The sequence below is a fragment of the Bemisia tabaci genome, chromosome 9 (genome assembly GCF_918797505.1).
Source record: "Bemisia tabaci chromosome 9, PGI_BMITA_v3".
NCBI classification, from domain to species: Eukaryota; Metazoa; Arthropoda; class Insecta; order Hemiptera; family Aleyrodidae; genus Bemisia; species Bemisia tabaci.
This window is the reverse complement of record NC_092801.1, coordinates 4,038,771-4,065,389: the sequence shown is the minus strand read 5'-3', so window position 1 is coordinate 4,065,389 and position 26,619 is coordinate 4,038,771. Positions and strand designations below refer to the sequence as shown.

The following is a 26,619-nucleotide window of genomic DNA, read 5'->3' as shown; positions in this document are numbered from 1 at the left end:
CAAAATCCGCTTGAAACAAGAGTTCAAGACTCTTAAATTCGGCGACAAGAAACTGCACTCTTAAGTCAATGCAATGCGGCATTGGTCCAACAGGTTTTTTTCACCAGTTGTTTCCAAACAGTTTACCAAAAACATGTTTTTTATGTTCAACCTCTTTCCTCTGTGAGAAAATGCTCAACAGTGAGTATCCTTCGCGCCAGGGCTACCACCAGCACTTGGGCTACTGCCAGCGCTAGGGCCAGAGCTACCATCCGAGCTCTTCCCAGAGCTCGGAGACTGGCTACGATTCGGTGCCCTATTCCGATTGCCTCTCATCATAACCGCCCACAGCATGGGGTTAATGTGACTCAAATGCCCGAGTGACAAGGCGCCTCCTCCGGCGACAGGCGAAGACAATTGACGTTCCTTCTTCGGCGGCCTGTCGTAATCGACCCTGTTCATCTTCAACCTGAAGCGATTGTTACAGAAGAGGAGTTTGACCGGGCGTCGGCAGATCGGGTTGGACGTCATCCCGAGCGTCCGGGCGCAGATGCAGACGCCGCGGCGGTCGCAAACGCCGTCCTTGATGCTCGTGCAGTCGCGGACGAAGCAGGTGCCCAGGAGGTCCATTGCCAGGCTGATGAAGTTGCAGAACGACCTGCAGGTGTTGTTGATGGTGGTTCGTTCCTGCGGGGTGGAGGTGTGTGCGAGGAGGGTGCACGGGTCCAGGAGTTTGTTCATCATCAGCTTCACGAATCTCTTCAGCTCCTGGATGGAAGGGGTCCGGTACTCCGAGGGCATCCCCTTGCGGCTTTGAAAGCTGCGGCGGAGCTGCAAAAAGTGAGTGCACTGATGAAAATATGTCGACAGTGTCTATTCGATCGACGTGAACCGATTAACAAAATATTATAAAACCGGCGTCTTGAATGGACCACTAGACAAGGTACGAATGTCAGCATTCTGATACATGTTTCTTCACCAAAATCTCACGTAAAATACGATGCGCACGATCAAAATTACCGAAATTAACTCCTTACGAAGATATTTAATGATTCTTGGTGCCTGAATTAAAAGCACCCGCTCATGAAAACTCAATGCTGTACGTGATTCACATCGCGCGCTGAACGTTAGCATGACAGTCTCTGCGATAAAAGAATTTGGCAACCTCAGTCTTGACGCTTTGGCTCAGCTATAGCAAATTACTTATAGTTTGAAAAGCACATGGTGGGAAATGAACATTGCTCGATTGAGAAGCTTGCTGAAACCGTTGTAGCGCGCGATTTGACTCAAGTAGAGCTTTGAGTTTCTTGTGAGTGGGCAGTTCAAATTCCCTGTAACCAAGGTAAAATTAAAATGTTAATATCTCCGTTAGGAGTTGGTTTCAGTAATTTTCGTTGCGCTAATCGTGTTATACGTAAAATTCTGGTTAAGAAACATGTATCAGATTGCTGAAATTCGTACCTTGTCGAGTGGTCCATCGATCGAAAAATGAAAACGTGAACCGATCGACACCGATTCCATTTACGAAATATTAAAAAAAAACCGGTGTTTCTTCGATCAACATGAATCCAAAAGAAAATAAAAACGTGAACCGTTCAACGTGATTCGATCAGCACCGATTCGAACTACAAAATTCGAGGGATTCGCGGGTTCTCGATCGAATCACGGAGTTGTTGATCGAGTCACGGATTTTGTCGATGGATTCACGGTCGTCAGTCAAATCTTTGCCTATCGGTATCGATTAAACTGTAACAACTCTGTTAACCAAATTAATTTATTTTTTATTTCAAAGTAATCTAATTTAGTCAGATGGATTGGTACCGATTGAATCATGGATGAAAAGTTCAGATTTAAGGAAGTGAATCTTCCAAGTGTATCCAAATAAGTTTTCAGCAATGAGAACGTAGATCAGGGGAGCGAATCTCTGCAGATACCTCCGACTCCTCCGACTTCCTTTTTCCGGAGCAACACGTATAATAAAACTTGTTTTCAATTTGATAAGTATTTCTCATTTCATTCATTCGAATCATTTACGTCTCTTATGCAGGATCGGAATGGCCACAAGGTCAATCTGTCATTGGCAGATACGCCCCGTTTGCGCGCCGAAAACGCGCCCTTCTTACAGATAGCAAAATATGAGGAAAAAAAAATTACGACTGAGAACATATGAGAAAAATTTCTTAAATGAACGCAAAAAGAGAGAGTTAGGAGTAAAGAAAGGTGCTTTAACGCATGATAGTGGTGAACAGAGGCCCAAGAACTACTTTCTGAAGCGTAAACAATTTTCTGTGAAATGTTCACCTTTTTCTGGACATACAGGCGCTTGATCATCTCCCCTCTTTCATTCGCTTTGTGTAACTCCTTTAGAGGCGATGGTCGGTTCGATTTTTAGACATACGCATCCTTTATAGACCTCTTAGGAGACCTTTAAACATATTTCCTCCTTTTCAAATGACTACTGATTTAGACATACCATAGCATAGCTAGGGCAAACTTAACCTTAATTTATCTCGAAATTCAAAAATAAGAGACATCTAAAATGTAAACGCAATACAACTATTCGCGCAAGATGGATGTCCACTTTGCATATGAAAAATGTAAGACGCGGTGCCGTGAGTCGTAAACTCGCAATGCTCTGCTCTAGTTTGAAGCAACATTACAAATAAGACAAACGCAAACAAACACAATATGGAAATAAAGCGAGGGAAAGGATGCGCTTTAACGACGGCGCAGAGATACAACTATTCGTACTTGATGGACGTCCGTGCAGCATCTAAAAAATTGAAGGCGCCATGACGCGAAGTGTGAGCTCCCAATGCTCTGCTTTATGCTGTCAATGAAGCGTCTCTCTGATTCGGGAGAAAAGTTTAAAAAATGCCTGAAGACATCTCTCCTACATTCGGTTGTATTACTCACGTAGTGCTTGAATCACCATTACGAATAAGACCCACGGAAACAAACACAATTTGGAAAAAGAGGGAGGGAAAGGATGCGTGTTCACGACGGCGTAGAGATACAACTATTCGTACTTGATGGACGTCCGTGCTGCATCTGAAAAATTGAAGGCGCGATGACGTGAAGCGTGAGCTTTCAACGCTGTGCTTCACGTTCAATTTTGCAATTTTCACTCCGTGAGATCAATAAAATTTCAACCTGAAAATAGCGTAAACTTGTGCTGATTTGCCAAAATTTTCTGAACCCCTCTTCACGTAGGGAATGTTCTACCAGGAAATATCACATTACGCCCCTTTAACCAGCCAAGGGTCTACGCCCTCAGATGCGAGCCAGTCCGACCCTGCTTTTATTAATAAACATTGCTGGGGAAAGTATACTTTTCATCGGCAAACCGGTGTAGAAAATGATCCATTTTATACACTTAGATATTAAAAAAATGGACGGTTAAAAAATACTATTTCAGAGTTGTTCCAGGGGAAGTCCCCCCCCCCCCCCCCACTGCAATTTCCACGGTAATAGTGTCACACGGGATCCCACGGTAGTAGAACCTTGGTTTTCTAATAACGCGGACAAGATTCGCTTGAATTTGATTCCGGGGATAGTTTTATCATGTCCATCCTATTACTTTCCTGTACGTAGAGCCGTAAAATGTTTGATTAAAATTTCAGAAACCCGTGTTTGCTTCTGATTGGTGCCGGATGATATCATTCACTGGAAAAAAGATCACATTGGATCTAGAGTCCAGACTCTTGAAAACATTGACGAGAAAAAATACTCTTGATTCAATCGGATTTTTGCTCGAATCAAAACGAAATCCGCTTAAATTAAGAGGCTTGGTTCTTGGCTTAAGCTAGATTCTGATTGAATCAAGAGTACTTTTTCTTGTTGATGTTTTTAAGAGTCTGGACTCTAGATCCAATGTGGTTTTTTTCCAGTGATCGGTTTGGGGCGTAGCCGGAGCCAAGCCGAACAAAGTCTATTTCAGAGTTTTTTTCTCCCGGTTTTATTGCGCTCACCGTGTTCTGCGTGTCATGCACCGCAAGAAATGTACATTTCCAAGTCAAAATGCCGTCGACCCTATCGCCACCGCGCGTATTTCCACTCCCCAGTCAACCAGTTGCATGCCGACCGTCCGCCGCACGGTGGATCCGGTAAATGGGAGACATCGGACAAAATGTCGCAACCCGAAAAGTTTTTAACTCCGTTTACACGAAACTTTGAGGTTTTAAAATATGTTCCATTGGTATTGTATTATCGCGTCCATGAAATTTGACTCCATGCTCAGCTATACAATGTTCGGTTGTTCATCACGTCCCAGATCTTGGAATCCATGCTCACTTCGTCACCTTCCAGGCAAAGTATCACAAGCGCCATGCGACGATTAAAAATTTCCGCCGCCATTTTATTTCTTTACTGAGAAATTGTTGGTTGAATCTGTTTGGAAATTTCACTAAATTTTATCGGCAGCACAGAGAAAATTCAGTGAAATTTTCGGACAGCTTCGTTGAACAATTTCTCTGTAAAAAAATAAAATGGCGACGGAAATTTTTAAACGTCGCATGGCGCTTGTGATACTTTGGAAGGTGACGACTTCAATTAGGGATAATGTTCTCAAAAAATCGAAGTGAGCATAGCGTCCAAAATTGTGGAATGCAGGTATTCTCTAACAGTACACGAGCATACGAGGGCTGTCCCAAAAGAAACCGGACTTTTGTCATAGAAGGCGAACCGAGCGTCGTAATGAAGTTTTCTCGGGCTTGTTTGAAAGCTGATAAGCTACTGAAGACGCTTATTTTTACAGAATGCAAAAATTCGTCTTGGTAAGGAAACTACACGCTTTGGAATAAAGGAAAGTCAAACTCGAGTTGCGATTTTTGTCTTTATTTCAAGAAAAATTTAGATACAACTTAAAAAAACCCAGGTTTTAAGTTAAAAACTTCGTTGCTCTCTTATTCAAATGCTTAAAAATAAGGAAATTAACATTTTAAGCAGCTTACCAAGTCATCACCTATCTCCTTCAAAATACTCGCCAGCTTTGTCGATGCATTTTTGCCACGGTTTCTTCAATTGGGAGAAACACTGTTGGAAATCCTCAGATTTGAATGATCGCAATTCCTACAAGGTGTTCTCTTGAATTTCCGGAATGGTTTGAAAACGTCGACCTTTCTAGGTAGATTTAAGTTGTGGAAATAAGAAAAAATCACACGGAGCCAGGTCAGGTCACCTTGAAGGAATTGCGATCATTCAAATCTGAGGATTTCCAACAGTGTTTCTCCCAATTGAAGAAACCGTGGCAAAAATGCATCGACAAAGCTGGCGAGTATTTTGAAGGAGAAAGGTGATGACTTGGTAAGCTGCTTAAAATGTTAATTCCCTTATTTTTAAGCATTTGAATAAGAGAGCAACGAAGTTTTTAACTTAAAACCTGGGTTTTTTTAAGTTGTATCTAAATTTTTCTTGAAATAAAGACAAAAATCGCAACTCGAGTTTGACTTTCCTTTATTCCAAAGCGTGTAGTTTCCTTACCAAGACGAATTTTTGCATTCTGTAAAAATAAGCGTCTTCAGTAGCTTATCAGCTTTCAAACAAGCCCGAGAAAACTTCATTACGACGCTCGGTTCGCCTTCTATGACAAAAGTCCGGTTTCTTTTGGGACAGCCCTCGTAGGGTCCAAAAACTTATTAAGACAATTTTCGTGAAATAAAGGAGGAAAAATGCGTCCTTGAAAAAAAAGTGTGCATTGCTTAGGTTAGGTTAGTTTAGGTGAGGCAAGGTTAAGTTAGCTCAAGTTTAGATTAGATAAGCGAAGTATACGATTTTCTATCATGATGAACTTTAAAACTAAGAGAGGTCTGTTTACTTTTGGACTCCATGCTCAAGCAGAGAAGTGAGAAGTTCAGCGATGAACATGGAGTCCAAGATATTGAGCGAAATGAGCAGGCAAGTATATCAAGGGTGAGCGTGGAGTCCAATATCTAGGACGCGATGCTACATAATCGTTCCATTGATCTCCTCGTGAGATTCTCTTATAGTAGCACCTCTTAAAATTTAGCAGGTGGTGGAATAAACATCAAACTTCGCAACTCCTTCAAGTCAAACATTTCATGCCCGACCTTCAATGATTCCCACAGTAGCAATCATGTGATTTTTTATGTGTGTAGGAAATTCTCCCATACCCCCTTCGATCAACATTATCGGTGAATCTTTTTCATTGAAATCAATAATAAACTGATCAAGAACTGCTAAAGTAATCATGATAATATTTATATTTTCAAGATCACTATACATAGAATTTTTATATTGTATATTATAACTCACGGGATTTTAAAAAAATCCATCAAAAAAATTAGGGATTTCAACTCAAAACATAAAAATACTTCCATCCTACACATTATCCCAACGATTTTAACTTCAAGTAATCCAGATAAGATAATTATCTAAATCTAAATAGTTTTTAACCACTTAATCAGCCAAAATTCACACAATAAAAAAATCAACTTAATTTGGGAAATGGCTGCAAAAAAAGCAACCAAGGATAAAAAAAAAAAAAAAAAAAAAAAAAAAAAAAAAAAAAAAAAAAAAAAAAAAAAAAAAAAAAAAAAAAACGGAACGTTTCAGAATATTAACACTTCCATTTTCATCGGGAAAATAAAAATAAAAATAAAAATAAGCCGTCTATTCGCTGTTATTGCGAGACCGAGACTCAAGTCGATCAAGTTCCGTCCTAAGCCGAGCCACTGCGCGTCGTGTCGCGATGAGGCAGTCTCCCCCTCCCCCTTCCGGGGCCCCCGTACATCTCGCCTCAAACCGCGCAGCGCCACCGCTATCACAGAACTTTCCTTTTTCCCTCCGTTCTGATAACCTTTCCCAGTCCCCAACGGTAATCAGTTGGGATGTTCGGCAACAGTGGCAAAAAAAAAACTTAATTGGCGCGACTCCAACTCCGAACTACGCGCTCCTCTGTATACTTGCAGCTCTCAGCGGCTCAAGTAGACGTGTCCTAACCTCTATCGCTCTTAGTAAACAATAACTGTAAACACCGTTTCATATCGGATGAAAGTTTTGTGTCTTTGTGTGCGGGTGCGAGTTCCTAGTTCATTGACTCCGTAGTGTTCTTCACTATTAGAGTATTTACATTTAATTGGATTGAAAACATATCGACTGTCATCATCAATACGAATGATTTTATAGAGTGTTCTCCTGAGCGTATTTCTGCAGGTAATAATAATGACTGCTCTTTCAATTGGATTTTACTTAAATATTTAAGAATGTGTGGTGCGAGAACGGTGCGAAAATGAATTAAATTAAAAAAGGAGTCAAGTAAATAGGATTTTAATGATTGGTTGATCTATTTTCAGGGCCGGATTTACCAATAGGCTACATAAGCTGTAGCCTAGGGCGCAACACTCTGAGGGGCGCAAAATCTTTGAGAATTTTTTTTTTTTTAATTTAACGAGTCTTTTCTTATTTTTTATTTTCCAAAATCAACTTGCAAACGTCAACGTACCTCAAAACTGTTTAAAATCGTGTTTTTTTAGGGAGAATTTGAACATTTTCCTGACACCTAACATCCTCCTTCTGATCTGGAGGGGAGGGACGTCTGGTGAAACCCCCCCCCCCTCACGAGAGCGCCTACTTTGGCGCCACCCTAAGTTTAGCCTGGGGCGCTGAAAATGTAAATCTGGCCCTGTCTATTTTGTACCTAATACTTTGTACGCGCCCAGTTGTGGTTTGATTATGTGCAAGTTAGGACTGTCTCTAATCCAACCTCAAACAATTTTAATTTACGTGAACTTGAAGAGTTTACGTAAGTACGGATGCATTTAAATTCCGAGAAATTTTAAACTCAGCAAATGCAATGGCTCCTCAAATGTACAGAGCGTAGGTATCGTCACCGTTCGGCCAAAGTATCACAAGCGCCTTGCGAAGTTTAGACATTTTTGCCGCCATTTTATTTTTTTAACAGAGCAATCGTTCTACGAAGTTGTCCGAAAATTTCACTGAATTTTTTTGTGCTGCTCATAAAATTCTGTCAAATTTTCAAACAGATTTTTCCAACAAATTCTCCGTAAAAAATACGATGACGGCGGAAATTTTGAAACGTTGCATGGCACTTGTGATACTTTCGCCGGAATGTGACGATATAGACATGATGGCACATGTGTTCTCTTTATATTTGCCGTTTTCTACAATAAGGTAAATTTACTGTGAAATTCCTACGATCAGATCCCCGGCATCATTACAACGTATTATTAAACGTGCTTCTGAGTTTAAAGTGAGGAGTTAAACATCGATGGCTGTGATTTTCCGCCAAGCCTCGACGATGCTTTCGCTATTCATCCTAATCTAGCTTTTCTTGATTCTCAAAAATTTAAAAAAAAAAATTAAAAAAAATATAACCAATTTTTTTCTGCGTAAAATGCCTTTCTGTATTTTTAAGACTTAAGTAGCGGGAAAATGTGGGCTCTGGGACTTCTCCGGTGTACCAAGTTCAAGGTCACTCCCTCCTTCCCTCCCGCTCGCGCGCCGGGCGGTGCGCCGGCCGCTGGTGAGGCAATTACTTTCCGAAGTCGAAACGCCTTCTTTTCCGTGCATATGCAACACGGAATGATATAGAGATCTCTGTTGAATGACCGCGTTTAGCAGAAACGAACCAAGCCGTATCAGCTATTGCCAAATTTAACTGGGCAATTAAATTTATTACGAGAGAACGTCTAAGCGAATTCTAATTTTAACGAATCTGTCTCGCACTGCGCAGAAAATCCATCGAAAATTGCAAAAGAAAAATCCACACGACCATATTCACGTAAAAAATAAAATTGCTTGTTTTCTGGCAATAGATTATGTGGCTTGGTTCCTTTCTGTTTAACGCGGTCCAAATCTGAGGAAACTATGTATTCTGCCAATAGTGCATAATTCATTTTCACTCAGTGCTTTTTGGCATTTTAAAAATCTCGTTCACTGGTAAAAAATTAGCTTGGATCAAGAGTCTAGCCTCTTAACAACATTGACAAGAAAAAATACTCTTGATTCAATCGGATTTTTCCTTGAATCGAAGAGCCAAGCCTCTTGCTTAAAGCGGATTTCCATTTGAATCAAGAGTATTTTCTCTTGTCAATGTTTTTATGAGTCTGGAATCAAGATCCAACCTACTTTTTTTTTACCAGTGTTCAATTTAAAACACCCTATACACCGGCAATTTCTATGAATGCTTTCAGATGGATCGTTTGAGCTGCTGAAGTTCACGTGGTTAATCGCTCTAACTTGGTTTGGTTCTTATCACCGAAGTATAAAGCTGCATAACGTCAAATCTTCCAAAATCATCTCTTCTACAGTTTTTAAGCTATACGGGAATCATTTCTTCGACTTGTGAGGACCTTACTCTCACTGCAAACTCGTCGAATGTAAGTAGTGCTACTTCCGATACAACCCACCCGAACTTTTCGATCGCAGAACTAACAACACACGAACTATAACATGCCATCGGACCAAGCTGACTTCGAGCTGCCCAGTAAAGCGAAATTCGCGGGTATCGAGTACTTCCGTTCTTTCAAACCAGTCGCCCTTCAAGAGATCACGCCAGATTTCGAATACTCGAAAAAAATCTTCAACGAGTGGTATCGGTTGATAATCGACGCTGACTTTTGCGATTTCCTCCGAACCATACCCGAAACTCACATGAAAGTGTACAGCTTGTGCTTATTTTATGTGCCCCGTAGATTGAAGCAAGCGCGCTTACATGCTTTGATCAGCTTCAGAAACCCGTACACAGTGACTGATTTTAAGCGTCTACTAAAGAAATACGTGGACTCCACCGAGGGTATTTTCTTTAAAAGACCCTGGCTGAAAAAACTAAAAAGTCTCTGCAGCATCGCCTTTGTCCTGCACAAGTTCGTGTGTGGGCCTGGGCTGGATGGTTCTGTACTATGTGTTCCGAAAATAGATATTCAAGCTGGTGTTTGGTTCCATAGTAAGGGTTTAAAATGTTCCAATATCAAAGCGGGTATCTTTAAGACAATTTCTATTGGCTCAAAATTTACGTCCACAGGTGTTTTAAGAAAAAAAAGGAGGCCTGAGGTGGAGGCCAGGTTGAAAAAGTGGAGGCTGATCATGGAGTGAACGGGCTATATGTAGCTAGCTATATAAGTCTAATTTCATGGTTTTTATATTTGTAGGATTAAATTAATAATTAATTGATTAATTATTAATTTCTTAATTAATTTTTTGTATGATTAATTTGTATTGTTGTTGAATGCTATCAGGGCCAGATTTACATTTTCAGCGCCCCAGGCTAAACTTAGGGTGGCGCCCTTAAAAGTAGGCGCTCTCGTGAGGGGGGGGGGGGTTCACCAGACGTCCCTCCCCTCTACATCAGAAGGAGGATGTTAGGTGTCAGGAAAATGTTCAAATTCACCTTAAAAAAAACACGATTTTAAACAGTTTTGAGGTACGTTTACGTTTGCAAGTTGATTTTGGAAAATAAAAAGTAAGAAAAGACTCGTTAAATTAAAAAAAAATAAATTCTGAAAGATTTTGCGCCCTAGGCTACAGCCTATGTAGCCTATTGGTAAATCCGGTCATGATTGCTATATATATAAAAATAGCACTACCGTGCGCTTGCGCGCGTGACTATAAGTGCTACGGGCTCTAACGACGCGGAGCGCTACGGACACCAAAAGCCGTAACTCGCGGCCTCACGCGCCGTGGGCAGCATGCGCAGGCGCACTCGCCGCTACTTTTTACGAGCTGGACAACCGGAGCTTTGCGCGTCGCCGCCATTCCGCCGCGACGTGGCGGATTTTTTCGGAACTACAGCTAAAGATTCACCTCCAAAGAAGAAAAGAGAAACTTGCCAGCAAAATTTTAAACAGTAGATGAACGTCTTGTGTCAATTTTTGGGCTAGATTTTTTTTCTTTTTTTCTCTTTAAAACGGGCACATACTTCTTTGTTGATAGTTCATAACAATTTAATTTCAGGACTTCAGGAGAGTGATGGATAATTCACTGACTGAGAAAGAAAAGGAGCATACGGCGAAAATTGTCACACTTGTTAAAATTAGGTCTTCCCTTCAGCAAACTAAAGCGAGATTCACACAAAATTTAACCCCTATCAGCGTAACACTGAGCTCCTTAGAATTGGTATGGGTATGGAATCTGAGAGATTATTCACAGCAACGATGTTTGCACTAGCTTTTAGCGATAATCACCGCAGCGGACTGATTATTGAAATTGATGGACAAAGCTATAGACAAAGAAGACACAGGGAGTGCGGAGCGATCTTATTGGTGGAAGCGGGTGGTTGCAATGGACAAAGGAGGTAGGCAATAGACTAACTAACGGCAACCCACGAAAGACCCTATAGTTAGTCCATCATTTTCTCCCTTAGTCTATAGGACTCACCCATTTCAACCAATAGGATAGCTCCAAACTCCCTTTGTCGTCTTTGTCTATAGCTTTGTCTATCAATCTCAATAATCAGCCCGCAGGCAGGATGGATTTATAGTTTCCGCTGGAGGACAGCTATTTTGGCAATAGAGAAGGGAGGTGTCGGACGTCAAAGATTTAAATACTTCTCACTGTTGAAAACATTTATAAGCTAGAGATTAGATTAAAATGGAATAAAAAATATGTCCAATTTCATGATGGTAGAGCAAAGCAAAGGTGGCAAAATGAAGTTGCACTAAATAGACATTCTCGTACCTAGAATATCAGTCTTATGGTATGGCGGTTTACCCTGTGGGAAGATGCGTGATGAATTGCTTTTCTATAATTTAAGTTATTCACGCGAGGGCGAGAGTAAGTGAATGGAAACGAGCTTACAAAAGTACAGACTATGGGCTCAGTGCAATACCAAAACCGACAATTGTCACTTCATTCGCATCGCATTTCCGAAAAGTCTTGACAACCGTTATCACACAGAACTTTAGTAGCAATCGTGCACCACGCAGAATCAAGAAAATAGATTGAAAAGTGAGAAAACTTCCAAAAAAAAAAAAAAAATGAACACACGTAATGAACAATGACCAAGCAAGTCACTCTCATAGAGAAAATACAGAAGGTGGTGGCAAGGCAGCCATCTTGAAGATTTGCTGTGACTTAAGAAAGTACACGGACTGGCGCGCTGTTCAAAAAAAAGTACATTTCATGCATTTCATGATGAAACCTGTGTAAAGACCTACATTACCACTCAAACTAAAATTAAAAGTGATATAATTGAACATTAGTTAAAACACCCTAAACCCCAGCATTTTTTCTGAATGCTTTCAGATGGATCGTTTAAGCTGCTGACATTGACGTGATTCACTCAAATTTGGTTCGCATGTTTTAATCACTCGAACTTGGTCTGGTTTTTATCACCGAAGCAAAAAGCTGCACAACTTCAAATCTTCAAAAATCATCTCTTCTACAGTTTTCAAGGTGTACGGGCCTTACTCTCGCTGCAAACTTATCGAATGTAAGTAGTGCTACTTCCGATACAACCCACCCGAAATCTTCGATCGCAGAACTAACAACACACGAACTAGCAATCGTCAGAATCATGCCATCGAGCCAAGCTGACTTCGAGCTGCCCAGTAAAGCGAAATTCGCTGGTTTCGAGTACTTTCGTTCTTTCAAACCAGTCCCCCTTCGAGAGATCACGCGAGATTTCGAATACCCTGAAATCTTCAACGAATGGTATCGTTTGATGATCGACGCTGACTTCTGCGATTTCCTTCAAATCATACCCGAAACTCACATGAAAGTGTACAGCTTGTGCTTATATTATTCGCCCCATAGATTGGAGCAAGCGCGCTTACATGCTTTGATCAGCTTCAGAAACCCGTACACAGTGTCAGATTTTCACCGTCGACTGAGAAAATACATGAACTCCACCGAGGATGTTGTTTATAAAAAACCGTGGCTGAAGAAACTACATTGTCTCGACAGCATCGCCAAAGTCCTTCACAGTTTCGTGTGTAAGCCTGACCTGCATGGTTTAAAAGTACTATGCGTTCCAAAAATAGTTATGAAACATGGTGTGTGGCTCCATAGTGAGGGTTCAGAGTGTAAAGGGATCAAAGATAGTATCTCTGAAAAAATGTCAATCGGCTCAAAATTTATATTTGACGGTTGGGACGAAGGTAGTATAGAAATGAGAGGAGGTGACTATGATGATGTTTTTGATTTGCACAATAGTAGACACTGCAAGTGTCTCGGGGATGCCCCCGTGCATCAGGTTCCAAAATACCGCATTGAGCGTGACGAAAAATATTTAAGCTTTTTCAATAGCAACAGTGGGTTCGATTACGAAAGCTTTCTTGAGTACGATGCATACGAAGCATTGTCTCCCCGTACTCTTGTCGCAGATTACGAAAATGGTGATTTGTTTGGTAATTGGTATCACGCCATGATCAAGCCTGAATTTGTCCATTCTTTTCTTTCCGAGCCAAGAATCAAAATCTACAGCATGTGTCTTAGTCACACGAAGACCCAATTCAGGGGAAATTAAGGGAGAACGTTTGCACGCTTTGGTGAGTTTTAGAGATGGATACACGAAAAATCAGTTTCAACATGACATTGTGACCAACTCCCAAGTATCTCATGTTGAACAAAATTGGCTTTTGGACATCAACTGTCTTGACCACGCTATGGGCACCTTGACGATGATTTGCTACAGAGAGGGTTACAGATATAAGTCCGATAAAGAGGAAATCCGATACGCACGTAAAGTTTACAAAGACAAATGGTCTCGAGGTGAAAGAGATTGCTATTGGGATAAGTTGAAAAAACTCATTTCAGAGTATGCCTCTGGAGGCTCGAAGTATGTATACGAGGGAGAGACAGAGCCAAATGTGTATGATAGTATATACGAACTGCACTGCCTTGAAGATTCCCACTATTGCATGCGCAAAAGAAAGAAGAATATAAAAAATGAAGAAATATGTAATGAACGGTAAGTTTTGAAAAAATACGATGTTCATCGCCATTTTTTATCAGAGTGAGAAGGAGGAGTTATTTCGTGGCTCAAACATCACAACAATCGAATCGAAGAGGTCTAACATTCACTCCTAGTTGCACGTCTGCGAAAGAAATTTTTTAGCACACCGCTTCGAAAAGTATACCACTGCGAAGACTTAAATCGGCACAGACGAGTTTTTTCTGATCTCACACCTCCACGCAAACCTTTGAAAGGCCGCCGTTTTATGACACACTTCCTGGAATAAAATCGAAGACGAAAGTAATTCTACTTACTGAACGTAAATAATGGTACGTTATCTTACGTTTCGTCTCATGTTATGTTATATTTTATGCGAATTGATTTTAATTTAGGAATAGTGCCACCTGATGGCGGCAAGTTTTGGCTTCATTTGCAGTTTAAAACCACGTTCACACCGTTATATCCAATTATTTAGCTGTTTCAGTACACTTTATGAGGCTCAAAACTACAAAGGTATCTTCTGCAGATTGTAAAGCTAGGAATGAGTTTCAGACTCCTCCGATCTGTTCATCCTGATTTTTAAGCTTTCCTGAGTAGCAATTCTTTTCACGCTCAAACCGAAGTTGTTAATGGGCCAGTTACGCTGGTCACAGAATCGTGTTTTGCTTGTTCATTCTTGCAGACCAACTAAAAATAACCACTTTTCAAAGGACGAAATCTTGGTTAATATTCAACGTAGAATGTTGCTGTCTGGACAGATTTTATTTTTAGCTAATCCACAAGAATCGAGCATCAAAATACAATGTTGGTGCCAGTGCAACCGACTCATTATAATTGTATATCAACTGACCAACTTTTGATTGAGGAAGGCCATTGATTACAAGAGGCACTTGAGAGGAGGGGGGCTTCTCTAAGTACCAACCCCACGTAAGGAGGGCGGGAACAATTTTACAGAACTTTCGGCCTTCCTAATTAATAGCATTGGCGGCACATACACTCGAGCAATTAAATACATCATATAATTTTGTGTAAATAACCATACAGTCCCGAATAATTTGCATAATTTCTTATTTCTGAGTAAAACTTAAAATCCTCCCTTATTTAAAGCTGTATACTAATCACTAAAAATATGAAAATGTGTTGCTTTTTTGTTCATTGGAAATATTTTCGTTGCCTATGAGATTAATTTCACTCCGGTACTTTATGATTTTATAGTTCCAAGAACGATTCATATATTTTAGCTATAATAAGCTTATTTTGTTCCTAATTTCGTTTGTTGTTGTTTGTAATATTCCGTTAATAGTGCGAATATTTGATTAAAATGTTGTGGAAATTGATTTATGCTCTGTGCGAGTTTGCATTTATTTTCTTGCATCGATGATGTTGAGCCCTCACGAGTTTTTTTTTCTTCAAAAGCTCGTGTTTTTGAAGAGAAGATTGCAGATGCTTAATATTTTGTGACTAAAAATTGCACTGCTCTGCTGCAACGAACACCTTAATAATCGATTCTTCACCATAGCTTAAAATGGGGAAATATCGATAAATCGATCATTTACCCTTCGTCACTGCTACACTATATTGCTTACCCGTAAAGTTATTTTTTGGGCAATTCCTGGTTCTTCGTAGGATTTTTTTGACGAGTTCCGTAAAAAAAAAAATTGATTTTAAATTTTGTCAGGAAAACTATTATGTCACCCTACGAATTTTGAGTTGTGGGTGTTTTTTAATCATTATGCCAACAGAACGATTGAGGTTAGACTATTTTCTTTGTAATTGTGTCAACATGGCAGATTAGAAATTCATGTTGAAATAAGACTTCAAAAAAGTACATTTAATACTTTAAAAAATTATCATCTCTGATAGATTTGAAAATTTTACATTCTATCGAAAAAGTCGTTAGAATTAAAGATATTAACCACGAAATGATTATCGATTCAAGTTGGTAATTGCATCATAGTAGTGTTGCAGTAGCGTGCCCATATAAACGCCCGAAGGTATTTCTTCCTTTTTAAATTGAAGTGAAGTGAAAAAAAATATTTACACGATTAAAAATGCATTTAATCATGTAATAAATAGACTGAGTTTATTAGAAAGGAACCAACCCACATTTTCGAAAAAATTAAGTTAAGAATGTTTTTGAGTTTCACTAGTAGTTTATTTTCTCCTGTCAAAATCTGGAAGTCGAAAAAAATAAACTAGTTCGTGAAAAGTGAGGTTAAACTTTATTTTCTGCATTACGCCTTATGCATGGATAAAACTCCCAACCTCTTTTTCTCGGTTTCAACTCAATGTGGATTGGTTCCTTTTTAATGAACTCGGTCCAAACGCCAATGCATACTGAAAAAAAATTCTCGGCGTTTTTACCAAGGTCCGTTGGTACCTCTACCATCTCACTTTTTTTACCAATTATTGGTAATTTTACCAAGACAGACTGGTAAGCTTACCTAAAAACCGGTATCTTTACTGTTTTTTTCAGGTAAGAATACCACTTTCATTGGTAATCAATTCCCGGTAACTTTGCCATTTTAACTCGGTAATTCTACCACAGTCGATAAAAAATATTGGCGTTTTTACCGGGGTCTAGTAAAATTACCGAGAAAGTACCGAGATTTCTCGGTAAAATTACCAACTCCATAAATGGTAATTTACCAAGAAAAAACTGGGATCAAATAGAACCCTGAATTCTTGGTAATTTTACCCTTTTCTTAGTAAATACACCGAGATTTTTTTTTCAGTGCAGTTGTAGGGGAACACCAGTAACTTTTCCATAGGTTTAAATGGCAGACCAATCGAACTATCGCAAAGCACGCCACGCCACTGGTGATATGAGGTGTACGATAAAAACGAGTGAAGGAAGCACGTAAATGTGTTCATGATGTGTGCCACGTGCCACACTGCCGTGACTGCCGTGCTAAAGAAGAACGCCGTATGAATATTCGAGAGTTGCCAAATTTCCTTCTATAAAATGTCTATTTTGGAGGCTAGTTAAGAATACTTCTCCTTGAAATTTTCAAGAACTTAAGGTGAAATTGCGATCAAAATTATCTGAAAAATTACAAGGATAATATTCATAAGTTTACCAGGAAATTTGTGTTTTAGCAAAGGAAATTTGGCAACGCCTGAAGGTTCATACGGCGATTTTCCTTCGCACGGCAGCACGGACAAGAGGGGGAGAGTTAAATTGCTGATCACGCATGCGTATTAAATCAGAATCCTCATCAAATATTAAGAAAAAAATGAAAGCAAAAAAACCCGTTGCAGTAGAAATAATTATTGAGAACCGATTTTTTATGACAATATGTTAAATAACTTATTTCATGGTGTAAAATTCCTCGGAAAAATGGGTATGTTTGCACCCACAATACAGACTTGCACGAATGCAGACCCTAACGCAATGGACGAGGGCTGGGGAGACGGAAAGTTCAGACTTGGAAGTGAAAATTGAAAAATGGGCTCCTATGCATTTCATAACATTTGTGTTTCCCACCCCCTAACAATGTTATTACAGGAGCAATGACGATACATTGTTGGCCTGGAGACATTAAGTCATTGCGAAAATTTCAAAGTTAACTTTCGAATATAACTCTCAGCATGTAGGAAAGATACCACCAGTAGTGGTAAGATTCCACCAATATTATGATTGAAAACGACTGGCGACAGTTCTTTGGTCCATCACACCAGGAGGTCAATTTTTGAAATTTTGTGCATTTAGACCGAACAAGACAAGGACATTGGATATGTGCATGGAGTTCGCGAAGATGCAGAGTATGGCGTTTCCTCAACCTCAAAATGCCCCTAGAAACCTCGAAAATGTGTAAAATAACGAACAAAAATATCCATTTTTTTAGTGCTTGAATCCATGAAAATGAGTTGTCTTCGTCACTTGATCTCAACTAAAAACCCACCCTATAAGCAACAATCTCATCTAAAATCTCCGAGAATCTCGAAGGTCTCATAACTCAAAGAACTTGAATTCTCACAACAGAGCTTCCTGAATCCTGGGAAAATCTTCACCTTCTAACTCTTACGACTTAAACGACAGTAAGTTGGAGACGTAGCCATCGTGCGTTAAAATCCAGATAACTGGAAATATCAATATTGAGGGAAAAATCTCATCCGAGCATAATTTTTTTCCATAGAGATACGCTGTTCGGTGCAACACTAGCTACGACTATTTGTTCTAACTTCTGACTAGTGTCGAGACCCCCTTTGCTAGGGTGTCCCATTTTGGACGTTGAAAAAAAAAATTGCGAAATCCAACAGAGATACTTGCCAAAAAGTTGTCTCATGGTTATAGAAAAAAATCACAAAAAATCTCAGGGTCGTAGCTAAAAATTAATAGGTCCCACAAGGCACTTAAGTGGTTTTATCGATTCCTCTTCTTGGCGATCTCGGCAATTTCGCAGATTTTTTTCGGAAAATGCAATCGAGCTAGAAAGTTGCAAATGCTGATAATGAGACTTCTGATACTATATTTTAAGAGGAAAAGAAAAACTTTTTGGCGAGTATCTCTGTTGGATTTCGCAATTTTTTTTTCAACGTCCAAAGTGGGACTCTCTACTGTTTGCGCATCTCCCTCGTAAAGGACGTGTCCCATTAAGGAGGGAATCTTGGCCCTACCTTTGGTCGAAAATTAAAACAGCTTAGAATAATGTCATGTATGGTCAAATCGACTCGTAATCATCTACCCTGTGAGAACTTGTCCTTATTGAGGTGTTTTTGAAAGGTTTTTGCCTGATTTACCAGCGCAAAGTAGTGAATTATTGTAGTTTTCTCGAATAATTGCTCATTTTCGGTCCTAAATTAGATTGTTTATGTATGAGCTCAAGGGACCAACATTTTCATATTCAAATATGTTAATCTTTAGTACACCCATTACAACATATTTAAAGGAGGAAGTGGTAGTCGCTTGCGCTCATACATAAACAATCTAATTCAGGACCGAAAATGAGCAATTATCCAAGAAAACTGCAAAACTTGACTACTTTGCGCTGGTAAATCAGGCAAAAACCTTTGAAAAACACCTCAAGTAAGGACAAGTTCTCACAGGGTAGATGATTACGAGTCGATTTGACCATAGATGACATTATTCTAAGCTGTTTCAATTTTCGACCAAAGTAAGGGCCAAAACACCCTCCTTAATGGGACACATCATTCACATATTTTACATCAACATTCGCTTTCATCCAGGTCTCGCCAGAGAACGCGAATCCAGGCAAAGACTCCACCCTGGAGAGCAACCTCGTGAGGAGAAGCCACGCTGTTGTGTATCCCAACCCACGCCACGCCCGACATGGTATGCAACCGGAAGCCCACCGAACAGCATTTACTACGGCCCGTATCCTTCGCCCAGCTCGATTGAGTCGATTTGACCACACATGACATTATTCTAAGCTGTTTCAATTTTCGACCAAAGTTAGGGCCAAAATACCCTCCTTAATGGGACACATCCTTTTTGCCTGTCCAAAGAAAAACAAGCGGGAAAGTTCTAATACTGTCGTATTAGAAAAGCGCTCAGGTGTTAGTAAGTGTATTTAGTGGAGAAAGGAAGTATAAACTCCGTCGACTTGGCTGGGAAATGGAAATAAAACATCAGCTGATAGCAAAAAAAGGTTACCAAGGAAACCGTAAACGCGTTTTTTCGTTTCCCGAAAATGATAGCCACCGTTGAGCTCAAGCCACCGTTGAGCTCATCTGGCGCGTTTTTTAGGCTTCTTTTATTTTCAACGATCAATTTCGATAAGAATTACTCTACCGCTAAGGAAATTTCTTATAGACAAACGATCGAAACTACCCGCGCATTACGTTAAAAGCATAAAATACAGTTTTCACAGCTTTATTTATTTTAAAAATGGACCCCCTCCCCCAAGCCTACACATCGATGAGCTGGTGCGCCATTTAAACGCATTAGCACTAGTATACTAAAGTCCCTTTATACTGAGAGTCAAGACAATGTGAATCCATTTCTGATTGGTTCCCGTATTTTAGGCCTTCACAGTGTCACAAACGGGAATAAAGATTACAGTTTCACCGATTGCAAAGATTATAATCTGGAATGGACCGGGGAATTACGGGTTCGGCAAGGAACAAACGGAATGAGGGAAGGAACGAAGAAAGGAATTCGAGAATGGGCCGATCAAAGATCATGAAAAACGTTCAATTTCTGTAATCTTTATTCCCGTTTATGACTCCATGATGGGTGTTGTCTTGACTCTCAGTATAAAGGGACTCAATAGTGTACTAGTACTCAGAGGCAAGTCGAAATCAAAAAGCGCTGCCTATCAGGCTGAGCGCTTAAAACTCTCCACTTACCCTGCCACTCCATTTGTGCTGCTCTACGTGGATCCTCCTCACCCTGTCCAAAGCTCCCCCAACAACCGGGAGCAGATCGTTGACGGTGTGCGCGGGGTCGGCGAAGATGCAGAGCATAATGTCGTTACATGTGGATTGCATTTTGTAAAAAGGAACCACTAGCATTGCAATGTTGCTAAGATTGTGCAACTTCTTTTGTCTTGGAGGACAACCCCGATTAACCATTAATAGTTTCTATTTTACTCGCTAAAAACTGTAAATTTAAGACAAAAATTACCATCCAAATTTCATCGTTTTTCACGATTTCCGCAATTTTATTGCAAAAGATGAAGTTGCACAATCTTAGCATCATTGCAATGCTAGTGGTTCCTTTTTGCAAAATGCAATCGACAATATTCTAAGCTGTTTCAATTTTCGACCAAAGTTAGGGCCAAAATACCGACCTTAATGGGACACATCCTTTTTGCCTGTCCAAGAAAAAAAACTCCACTTACCCTGCCACTCCACTTGTGCTGCTCTCCGTGAATCCTCCTCACCCTGTCCAAAGCTCCTCCAACAACCGGGAGCAGATCATTGACGGTGTGCGCGGGGTCGGCGAAGATGCAGAGCATGACGTCGTTACATGTGACGTACTCCCGAAGCGCAGCGACGGCACCGCCGTCATCGGGAAGGCAGCCGTTGGCGACGAAGACGTCGATCTCGTGGTGAAGAGGGTCCAGGTCCTCGACGAAGGGCATAATCCGCGGGGAATCGGGCGTGAGGTCGTCACCTAGCGGGAAGCCGATGGGCATTGTGGTCGGCGGTTCGATCACGTCTTTGCCGTTCAGTTGGAGCATTTGCCCGATCCGGAGGGAGGGTCTGTAGGCCGTGAAGAAGGTCGTCTTAGCGTAGATCTCGTCGGCCAGGCGGAACCCGACGTCCTGACACTCCATCAACGTCTGCAACCGTCAAGTGGACGTATTCATGGTAAAAGGAACTTTGTGCAAGTGGAAATATGGGGTGTTCGCGTGCAAGCTGCATAAGAAATGGACGTATTTATGCTAAATGGAACTATGTGCAATGGAGATGTTGCATGTGTGAGGAATTTGCGATTTGACTGTTGATTCTCGTGTAAAAGTTCGCGAGAAACGCGATGGTGCCACTGGTTTTCTCTGAAATCAACTCCCAAGCTCATTTTTGGTCAAAACTTTTTTTTTCATCAGATTTTCACAGAGAGAAATTTTATTACACAAGTTTGGTCAGGAAGTAAAACGAAAATAACCCTGGCGTTTGGCTGGCAATTTCAAGAGGAAATGCCAGCTAGTTTCCTCGAAGAAAAAATTTCATAAGGACTCATGACTCCCCATAATAGAACAGAGATATTGGAGATGTTGTTGCATGTGTAGGGAATTTGCGATTTGACCATTGATTCTTATGTAAAAGTTCGCGAGAAACACGATGGTGCCACTGGTTTTCTCTGAAATCAACTCCCAAGCTCAAAAAAAAACTCTCAAGTTGAGGCCAAAATGAAGGGGATATCCCACGCTTTTCTGAGAGTCCATTTCTACATCAAAACAAACTATCCATGCAAAGACAGGGAGCAAATACAATATTGATAGGACTGCCACTTTATTTGGGGACTCCACAACTGAAAACACGGCAACCCTGCTAATTTGCTCCCTATTGAGCTTGGGAGTTGATTTCAGAGAAAACCAGTGGCACCATCGTGTTTCTCACGAACTTTTACATAAAAATCAACCGTCAAATCGCAAATTCCTCACACATGCAACATCTCCATTGAAATATCTCCCCGAGTTCCTCTGCAAAAAAAAACCCTCATATATTTCATTCTTAATTAGATGTGAATTGCAATTTTTAAAATCTACACCAATACTGCTGAAAGATCAGATTAAAGTTTTTAAAAGTATATTAATCCATGTCAAGAGGACATTGTTGTATGAATCAGATTGTAACACACTGAGAAAAAACTATGGTTTATAAACCTATTAGAGGTAAATATGGAACACCTATAATAGTCGTAAATAAACTAATGATTCTCGGTCTGTGAACCATACTAAGGTCTCTGTACCTAATTAAGGTACCCCGTACCATAACTAAGGTATATGTGCTATTATTATATGTAGAGGTACTACTATTAGTGGTGTTCCATATTTACCTCTAATAGGTTTATAAGCCATAGTTTTTTCTCAGTGCACAGTAATACTGAAAATTTTCCAGAATTTCCAAGAGCCGTCAGTTTCTCGTTTTCGAGGCACAAAAAATTTCATTTCCTACGATCTTTTTGACTTAATCGGGGGCAGACCTGAGCCGCGTTTGGAAATCCACCTGTTTAGGTATTTGAGAGTGAAAGAATGGCCATAAGAAAGTCACTATTAAGATTAAATGTTCAGAGACGACGCATGCATGACCTCGGTTGCATGTCTGTGGTTAAACTAGAATGCAGAGGATTAAAACTGGAAACATGTTATGAAATGGCAACCGGAATACCCTGTTAAGGCTCTTTCAAAGTACTTGATACTTGTCAGCCAATTTTAGTAGACACCCATTCCAGGTGATACAAGAATCCCTGTATGGGAAGTCAGCGGTTTCCAAAACGCCTTCAATTGTGATGTGATACCTTACGCATTCCGAAGAGTACGAATAGTTGTATCTTTGCGCCGTGGCAATGCGATGGTCAAATAATTTTATCACCCAACGGTACCGAAGAAGTACTGAATTTTTCTGCTTATGAGGTACTGAAAAAGTATTATAATAGTGCTTGATGCGTGTCAGCCAGTTTTAGTAGACACCCTAATTATGTAACACAAGAAACCCGCCATGGAAAGTTGGCAGATTCCAAAACGCCTTCAATTGTGGTGTGATACCTCACGCATTCCGAAGAGTACGAATAGTTGTTTCTTTGCGCCGTGGCAATGCGATGGAGGATTTATTTGGAAGTAGCCTCAACGCTGGCCTTGCCGGTTTTTCTTTGTCGCTATTGCAGCTTTGACAGCATAATTTAAGTGTGCCGAAGCTTATACTTAGCGAATGGGTCATTTATATAGAAAAAATAAACGCAAACAAGCGGTAACAAATATAAGTGAATAGGAACTCAATTCAAGAATCAACTTAACGGTCGCGGAAATCAGGGTAGGGTGGGATATCTCCTCCACTATGGACTTTGGCCTCACTTTGAGAGATTTTTTTCAGCTTGGGAGATGATTTCAGAGAAAACCCGTGGCACCATCGTGTTTCTCGCAAACTTTTACCTGAGAATCAACAGTCAAATCGCAAATTCCTCACACATGCAACGTCTCCATTATTTCTAGGTTGACAGATGCTCACCCATCCATTATCTTCCTCCTTGTTGTTGCACGAGTAGAACCCAGGTTCCAGTAGACGGAGCCCTCTTATTGTAACCCGCCTTCGATTATCGTCGTCAAGCAAGTTTCCCGGGGCCATCTCAATGTAGTACGTGCTACTGACTTCACTCACGAAGCTTAAAACCGTAGACATCGCTGTGATCACCCCGAAAATCATCTGGTCGAATCCCGGTTGAGGACACTACAACATCGAGTAGATTGCGTTTTGGAGAATGCAACCAAGAGCATTCCAATGTCGCCAAGATCGTGCAACCTTTTTTACCTTGGAAATATAACTGATCATCTAAACAAAATTAATCTTTACCCCCGATGAGCTACAAATTCAAGACGAAAACCACCTTTGTAATTTTAATTTTTTGCGTGATTTCAGTAACTTAATTGTAAATGACTGCAAGTTGCACAATCCTAACAACATTGGAATGCTATCTTGGTTCTTTTTTGCAAAATGCAGTCCAAGTGAACTATTAAAGTGCATCTTCAGTTCTTAGGAAAATGATTCTGTGTGCTGCCGTGCTAGGGAAAAACGTCGTATGAGCGATCAGGCGTTGCCAAATTTCCTGCGACAAATCAAGAATTTTCAGGAATATTTGGGAGTATTTATTCTCCGATTTTTCAGAGGGTTTTATTCGTAAATTGGACGTATTTCTATCAAACGGACCTAATGGATCCAAAGTGTCTGAGAATTTAAAAAAAAAAAAAAAAAAAAATTGCAACTCTCTTCAAAAATAAATATTATTTGAGAGGAAATCTGGCAACATTCGAATGTTCATACGCCGTTTTTCCTTAGCCGTCAGGTAGTCAATCGATTAATAGGTCGGTTGCTTTAATCACAGAATCGTGTTCTACAGGTTCAAGCTTATAGATTGGCAAAAGGAAATGAGATGCATCCGAACACCGATTTTCTACGTCCAGCGCTGGATTTTATAATTTTTTTACCTCGTGCAAGATTGGTTTAAGCGCTCCATGAAGGGAAGTTTGAGGGACAAGTTAAGCTAAAGAAGGACCTACGGGAGGTAGAGTCTCTTACGTGAAATTTTAAGTTTTTAATCAGTACTTTCCGTCCCTTCGTTTACTAAAAATGAAGTTGAAAATAAATTCTTTAGTAACTTGCTGTTTGAGACCATCAAACTCGGGTCACCTGGCCGAGAATCGGGCCCGGGACCTCCCGATCATAGCAGTGGCGTGGCGTGAATTGCGATACATCGATTGTTATGCCATTTAAACCTATGGAAAAGGATCGATAAACAGGGTGTTCGCAGCGAACACCTTAATAATCGATTCTTTACCGTAGGTTTAAATGGCAAAACAATCGATGTATCGCAATTCACGCCACGCCACTGGATCATAGGGAAGCGCTTAAGCCACTACACCATAAAAGGCCGACACTATACGTATAAGGCCATATTATGAAAAATAAAGTTCACAAAACTCAAGTGTCTTTGCTTATCGATTTCTTGTCTTTAAACGAAACTTCAGAGAAAATTAGACATTTTTTTTAAACAAAAAAGAATGTGTTATTCTCTGCTAAACTCGATCAAAACCTCAGCAATGGCCATAATGAGGATCCTTTTGTAATTAAAATATGTATCATGAGTGGATTGATAGTACTCACGTGAACTGAATTTCAGGGAGGAGAAATATTCGCGTTAATTTTCGCACAGTAATAATAGGTCAAATATATTTATTTTTTGTAGGAAATAAAAGGAAACGATGCTCGCAGAATTCAAGTTCCTGAACTGCATGAAAACCACTTGTATGTACAGTTCACTCTTATCTGCACCTAGGCTCAAAGAAAATCGTGCGCATCAACGGAATCTGGTGCTTCTACTCTCCTTGCGTGCGAATACTTTCACATCATTTTTTATTGTTGATATTTCACACAGCGTATGATTCTAAACGCACAGGTGCAATTTGCGTCCTCTCATGCCTAAATGGGTTTTATTTTAAGGTAGGCTAAAGTAAAGGTCACACGGATCGCGTTGTTGCCAAATTCTTCAAAAAACATGTTTTAAAACAAATTTTATTTAAAAATAACGTACCGTCAAACGGGGCTACTTGGGACGATTTTAGCACAAAAAAGCTTCTCCAAAACGAACCATACATTATTTTGCCAAACTTTTTTGTGCTAAAGGTAGTTCGTTGGTACGCATATCGAATTTTAAAGGAAAAAAAAATTTATGCCCCCCCTTATATTTTTTTTTTTCGATTTTCGACTGTCCCAAGTTACCCCGATACTCGGGGTAACTTGGGACACGAATGAAAATCAAGTGTTTGGCCCATGTTAGGCTCTTTCAGGGCAACATGGGACAGTAAACTGAATTTTTAAAAAAGTAAATTGAACATTTATCTATAAAATAATACAATTTTGGTAAGTTTGAACAAGTCTTTTAAAGAATTAAGTAGGAAACAAAAATGGCATGACAGCCTTGAGGAACTTAAAGCTAATATTGAGGTCAAAACGTTTCAAAGTTATCAACTAAGAGGCACCTATGGCAGTTTGAGTAGGTAGGTACCAACCTTTAGTAGGTAAGTAAAGGTATGCATTAAGAGAAGTATTCTTTCAAAATATTGCGAACATGTCTGTTAAGGGTTGATTTCGGAATTCCAAATTTTGTTGACGTCTTACCCTCTTACGCAGAGAAGCACCCTTTCGAATTGCTTAGACAGCTTTCTTCAATGAGTTCTGTGAGAAATCTCTGTATGCCCGAGAGCCTGGTTTTTTTTTGTACGTCCGGACCATGTTTCTTGTAAAATTACGAAATACCTGTCATAAACAGATCAGTACCTACTTAACTGATAAAAACCTGAATATAACCCAGGAAATCTCTTATCTCAAAAGCACTGCCAATAGGTCCTCCCTCTTAGTCTGTAATGCAAGGTAGAATTGGAAAACATGGAAACGATATCACTAAAAAGGAGAAAATAGGGTGTCCCATGTTACCCAGCGATTCCTAGTTTTTTGGTTTTTTGGAAATTTTGGGGATGAAAACGAAAATTTTTGTAAAACTGAAGCAGACCCCATCAACAGAGGCACATTTGTGACTTACTCACATATTAGAAGTTTGCAGGTGGTGGAAAGGTACTGAGATCCCC

The 26,619-nt window shown here is 40.1% G+C and overlaps 2 protein-coding genes across 4 annotated transcripts; one reads left to right on the top strand and one right to left on the bottom strand.

The window, feature by feature from the left end:
• On the bottom strand, nt 1-25,558 carry LOC109041006 (uncharacterized). 2 transcript variants are annotated; one of them, XM_072304344.1, is made up of 4 exons: nt 25,139-25,558; nt 23,489-23,707; nt 20,659-21,102; nt 1-810 (listed from the first exon to the last, which is right to left on the bottom strand). In XM_072304344.1, the coding sequence occupies exons 2-4, from the start codon at nt 23,681-23,683 to the stop codon at nt 175-177; spliced, it is 1,275 nt and encodes a 424-aa protein (XP_072160445.1). In that variant the 5' UTR covers nt 23,684-23,707; nt 25,139-25,558; the 3' UTR covers nt 1-174. The 2 variants fall into 2 exon arrangements, with proteins under 2 accessions (XP_072160445.1, XP_072160444.1); XM_072304343.1 differs by having other exon boundaries at nt 23,489-25,558.
• Nucleotides 6,870-14,547, top strand: LOC109042250 (uncharacterized). Of its 2 annotated transcripts, XM_019058936.2 has the most exons (3): nt 6,870-7,152; nt 9,153-9,338; nt 12,202-14,547. In XM_019058936.2, the coding sequence occupies exon 3, from the start codon at nt 12,473-12,475 to the stop codon at nt 13,421-13,423; it is 951 nt and encodes a 316-aa protein (XP_018914481.2). In that variant the 5' UTR covers nt 6,870-7,152; nt 9,153-9,338; nt 12,202-12,472; the 3' UTR covers nt 13,424-14,547. The 2 variants fall into 2 exon arrangements, with proteins under 2 accessions (XP_018914481.2, XP_072160446.1); XM_072304345.1 differs by lacking the exon at nt 9,153-9,338.
• Nucleotides 25,559-26,619: the final 1,061 nt, after the last annotated feature.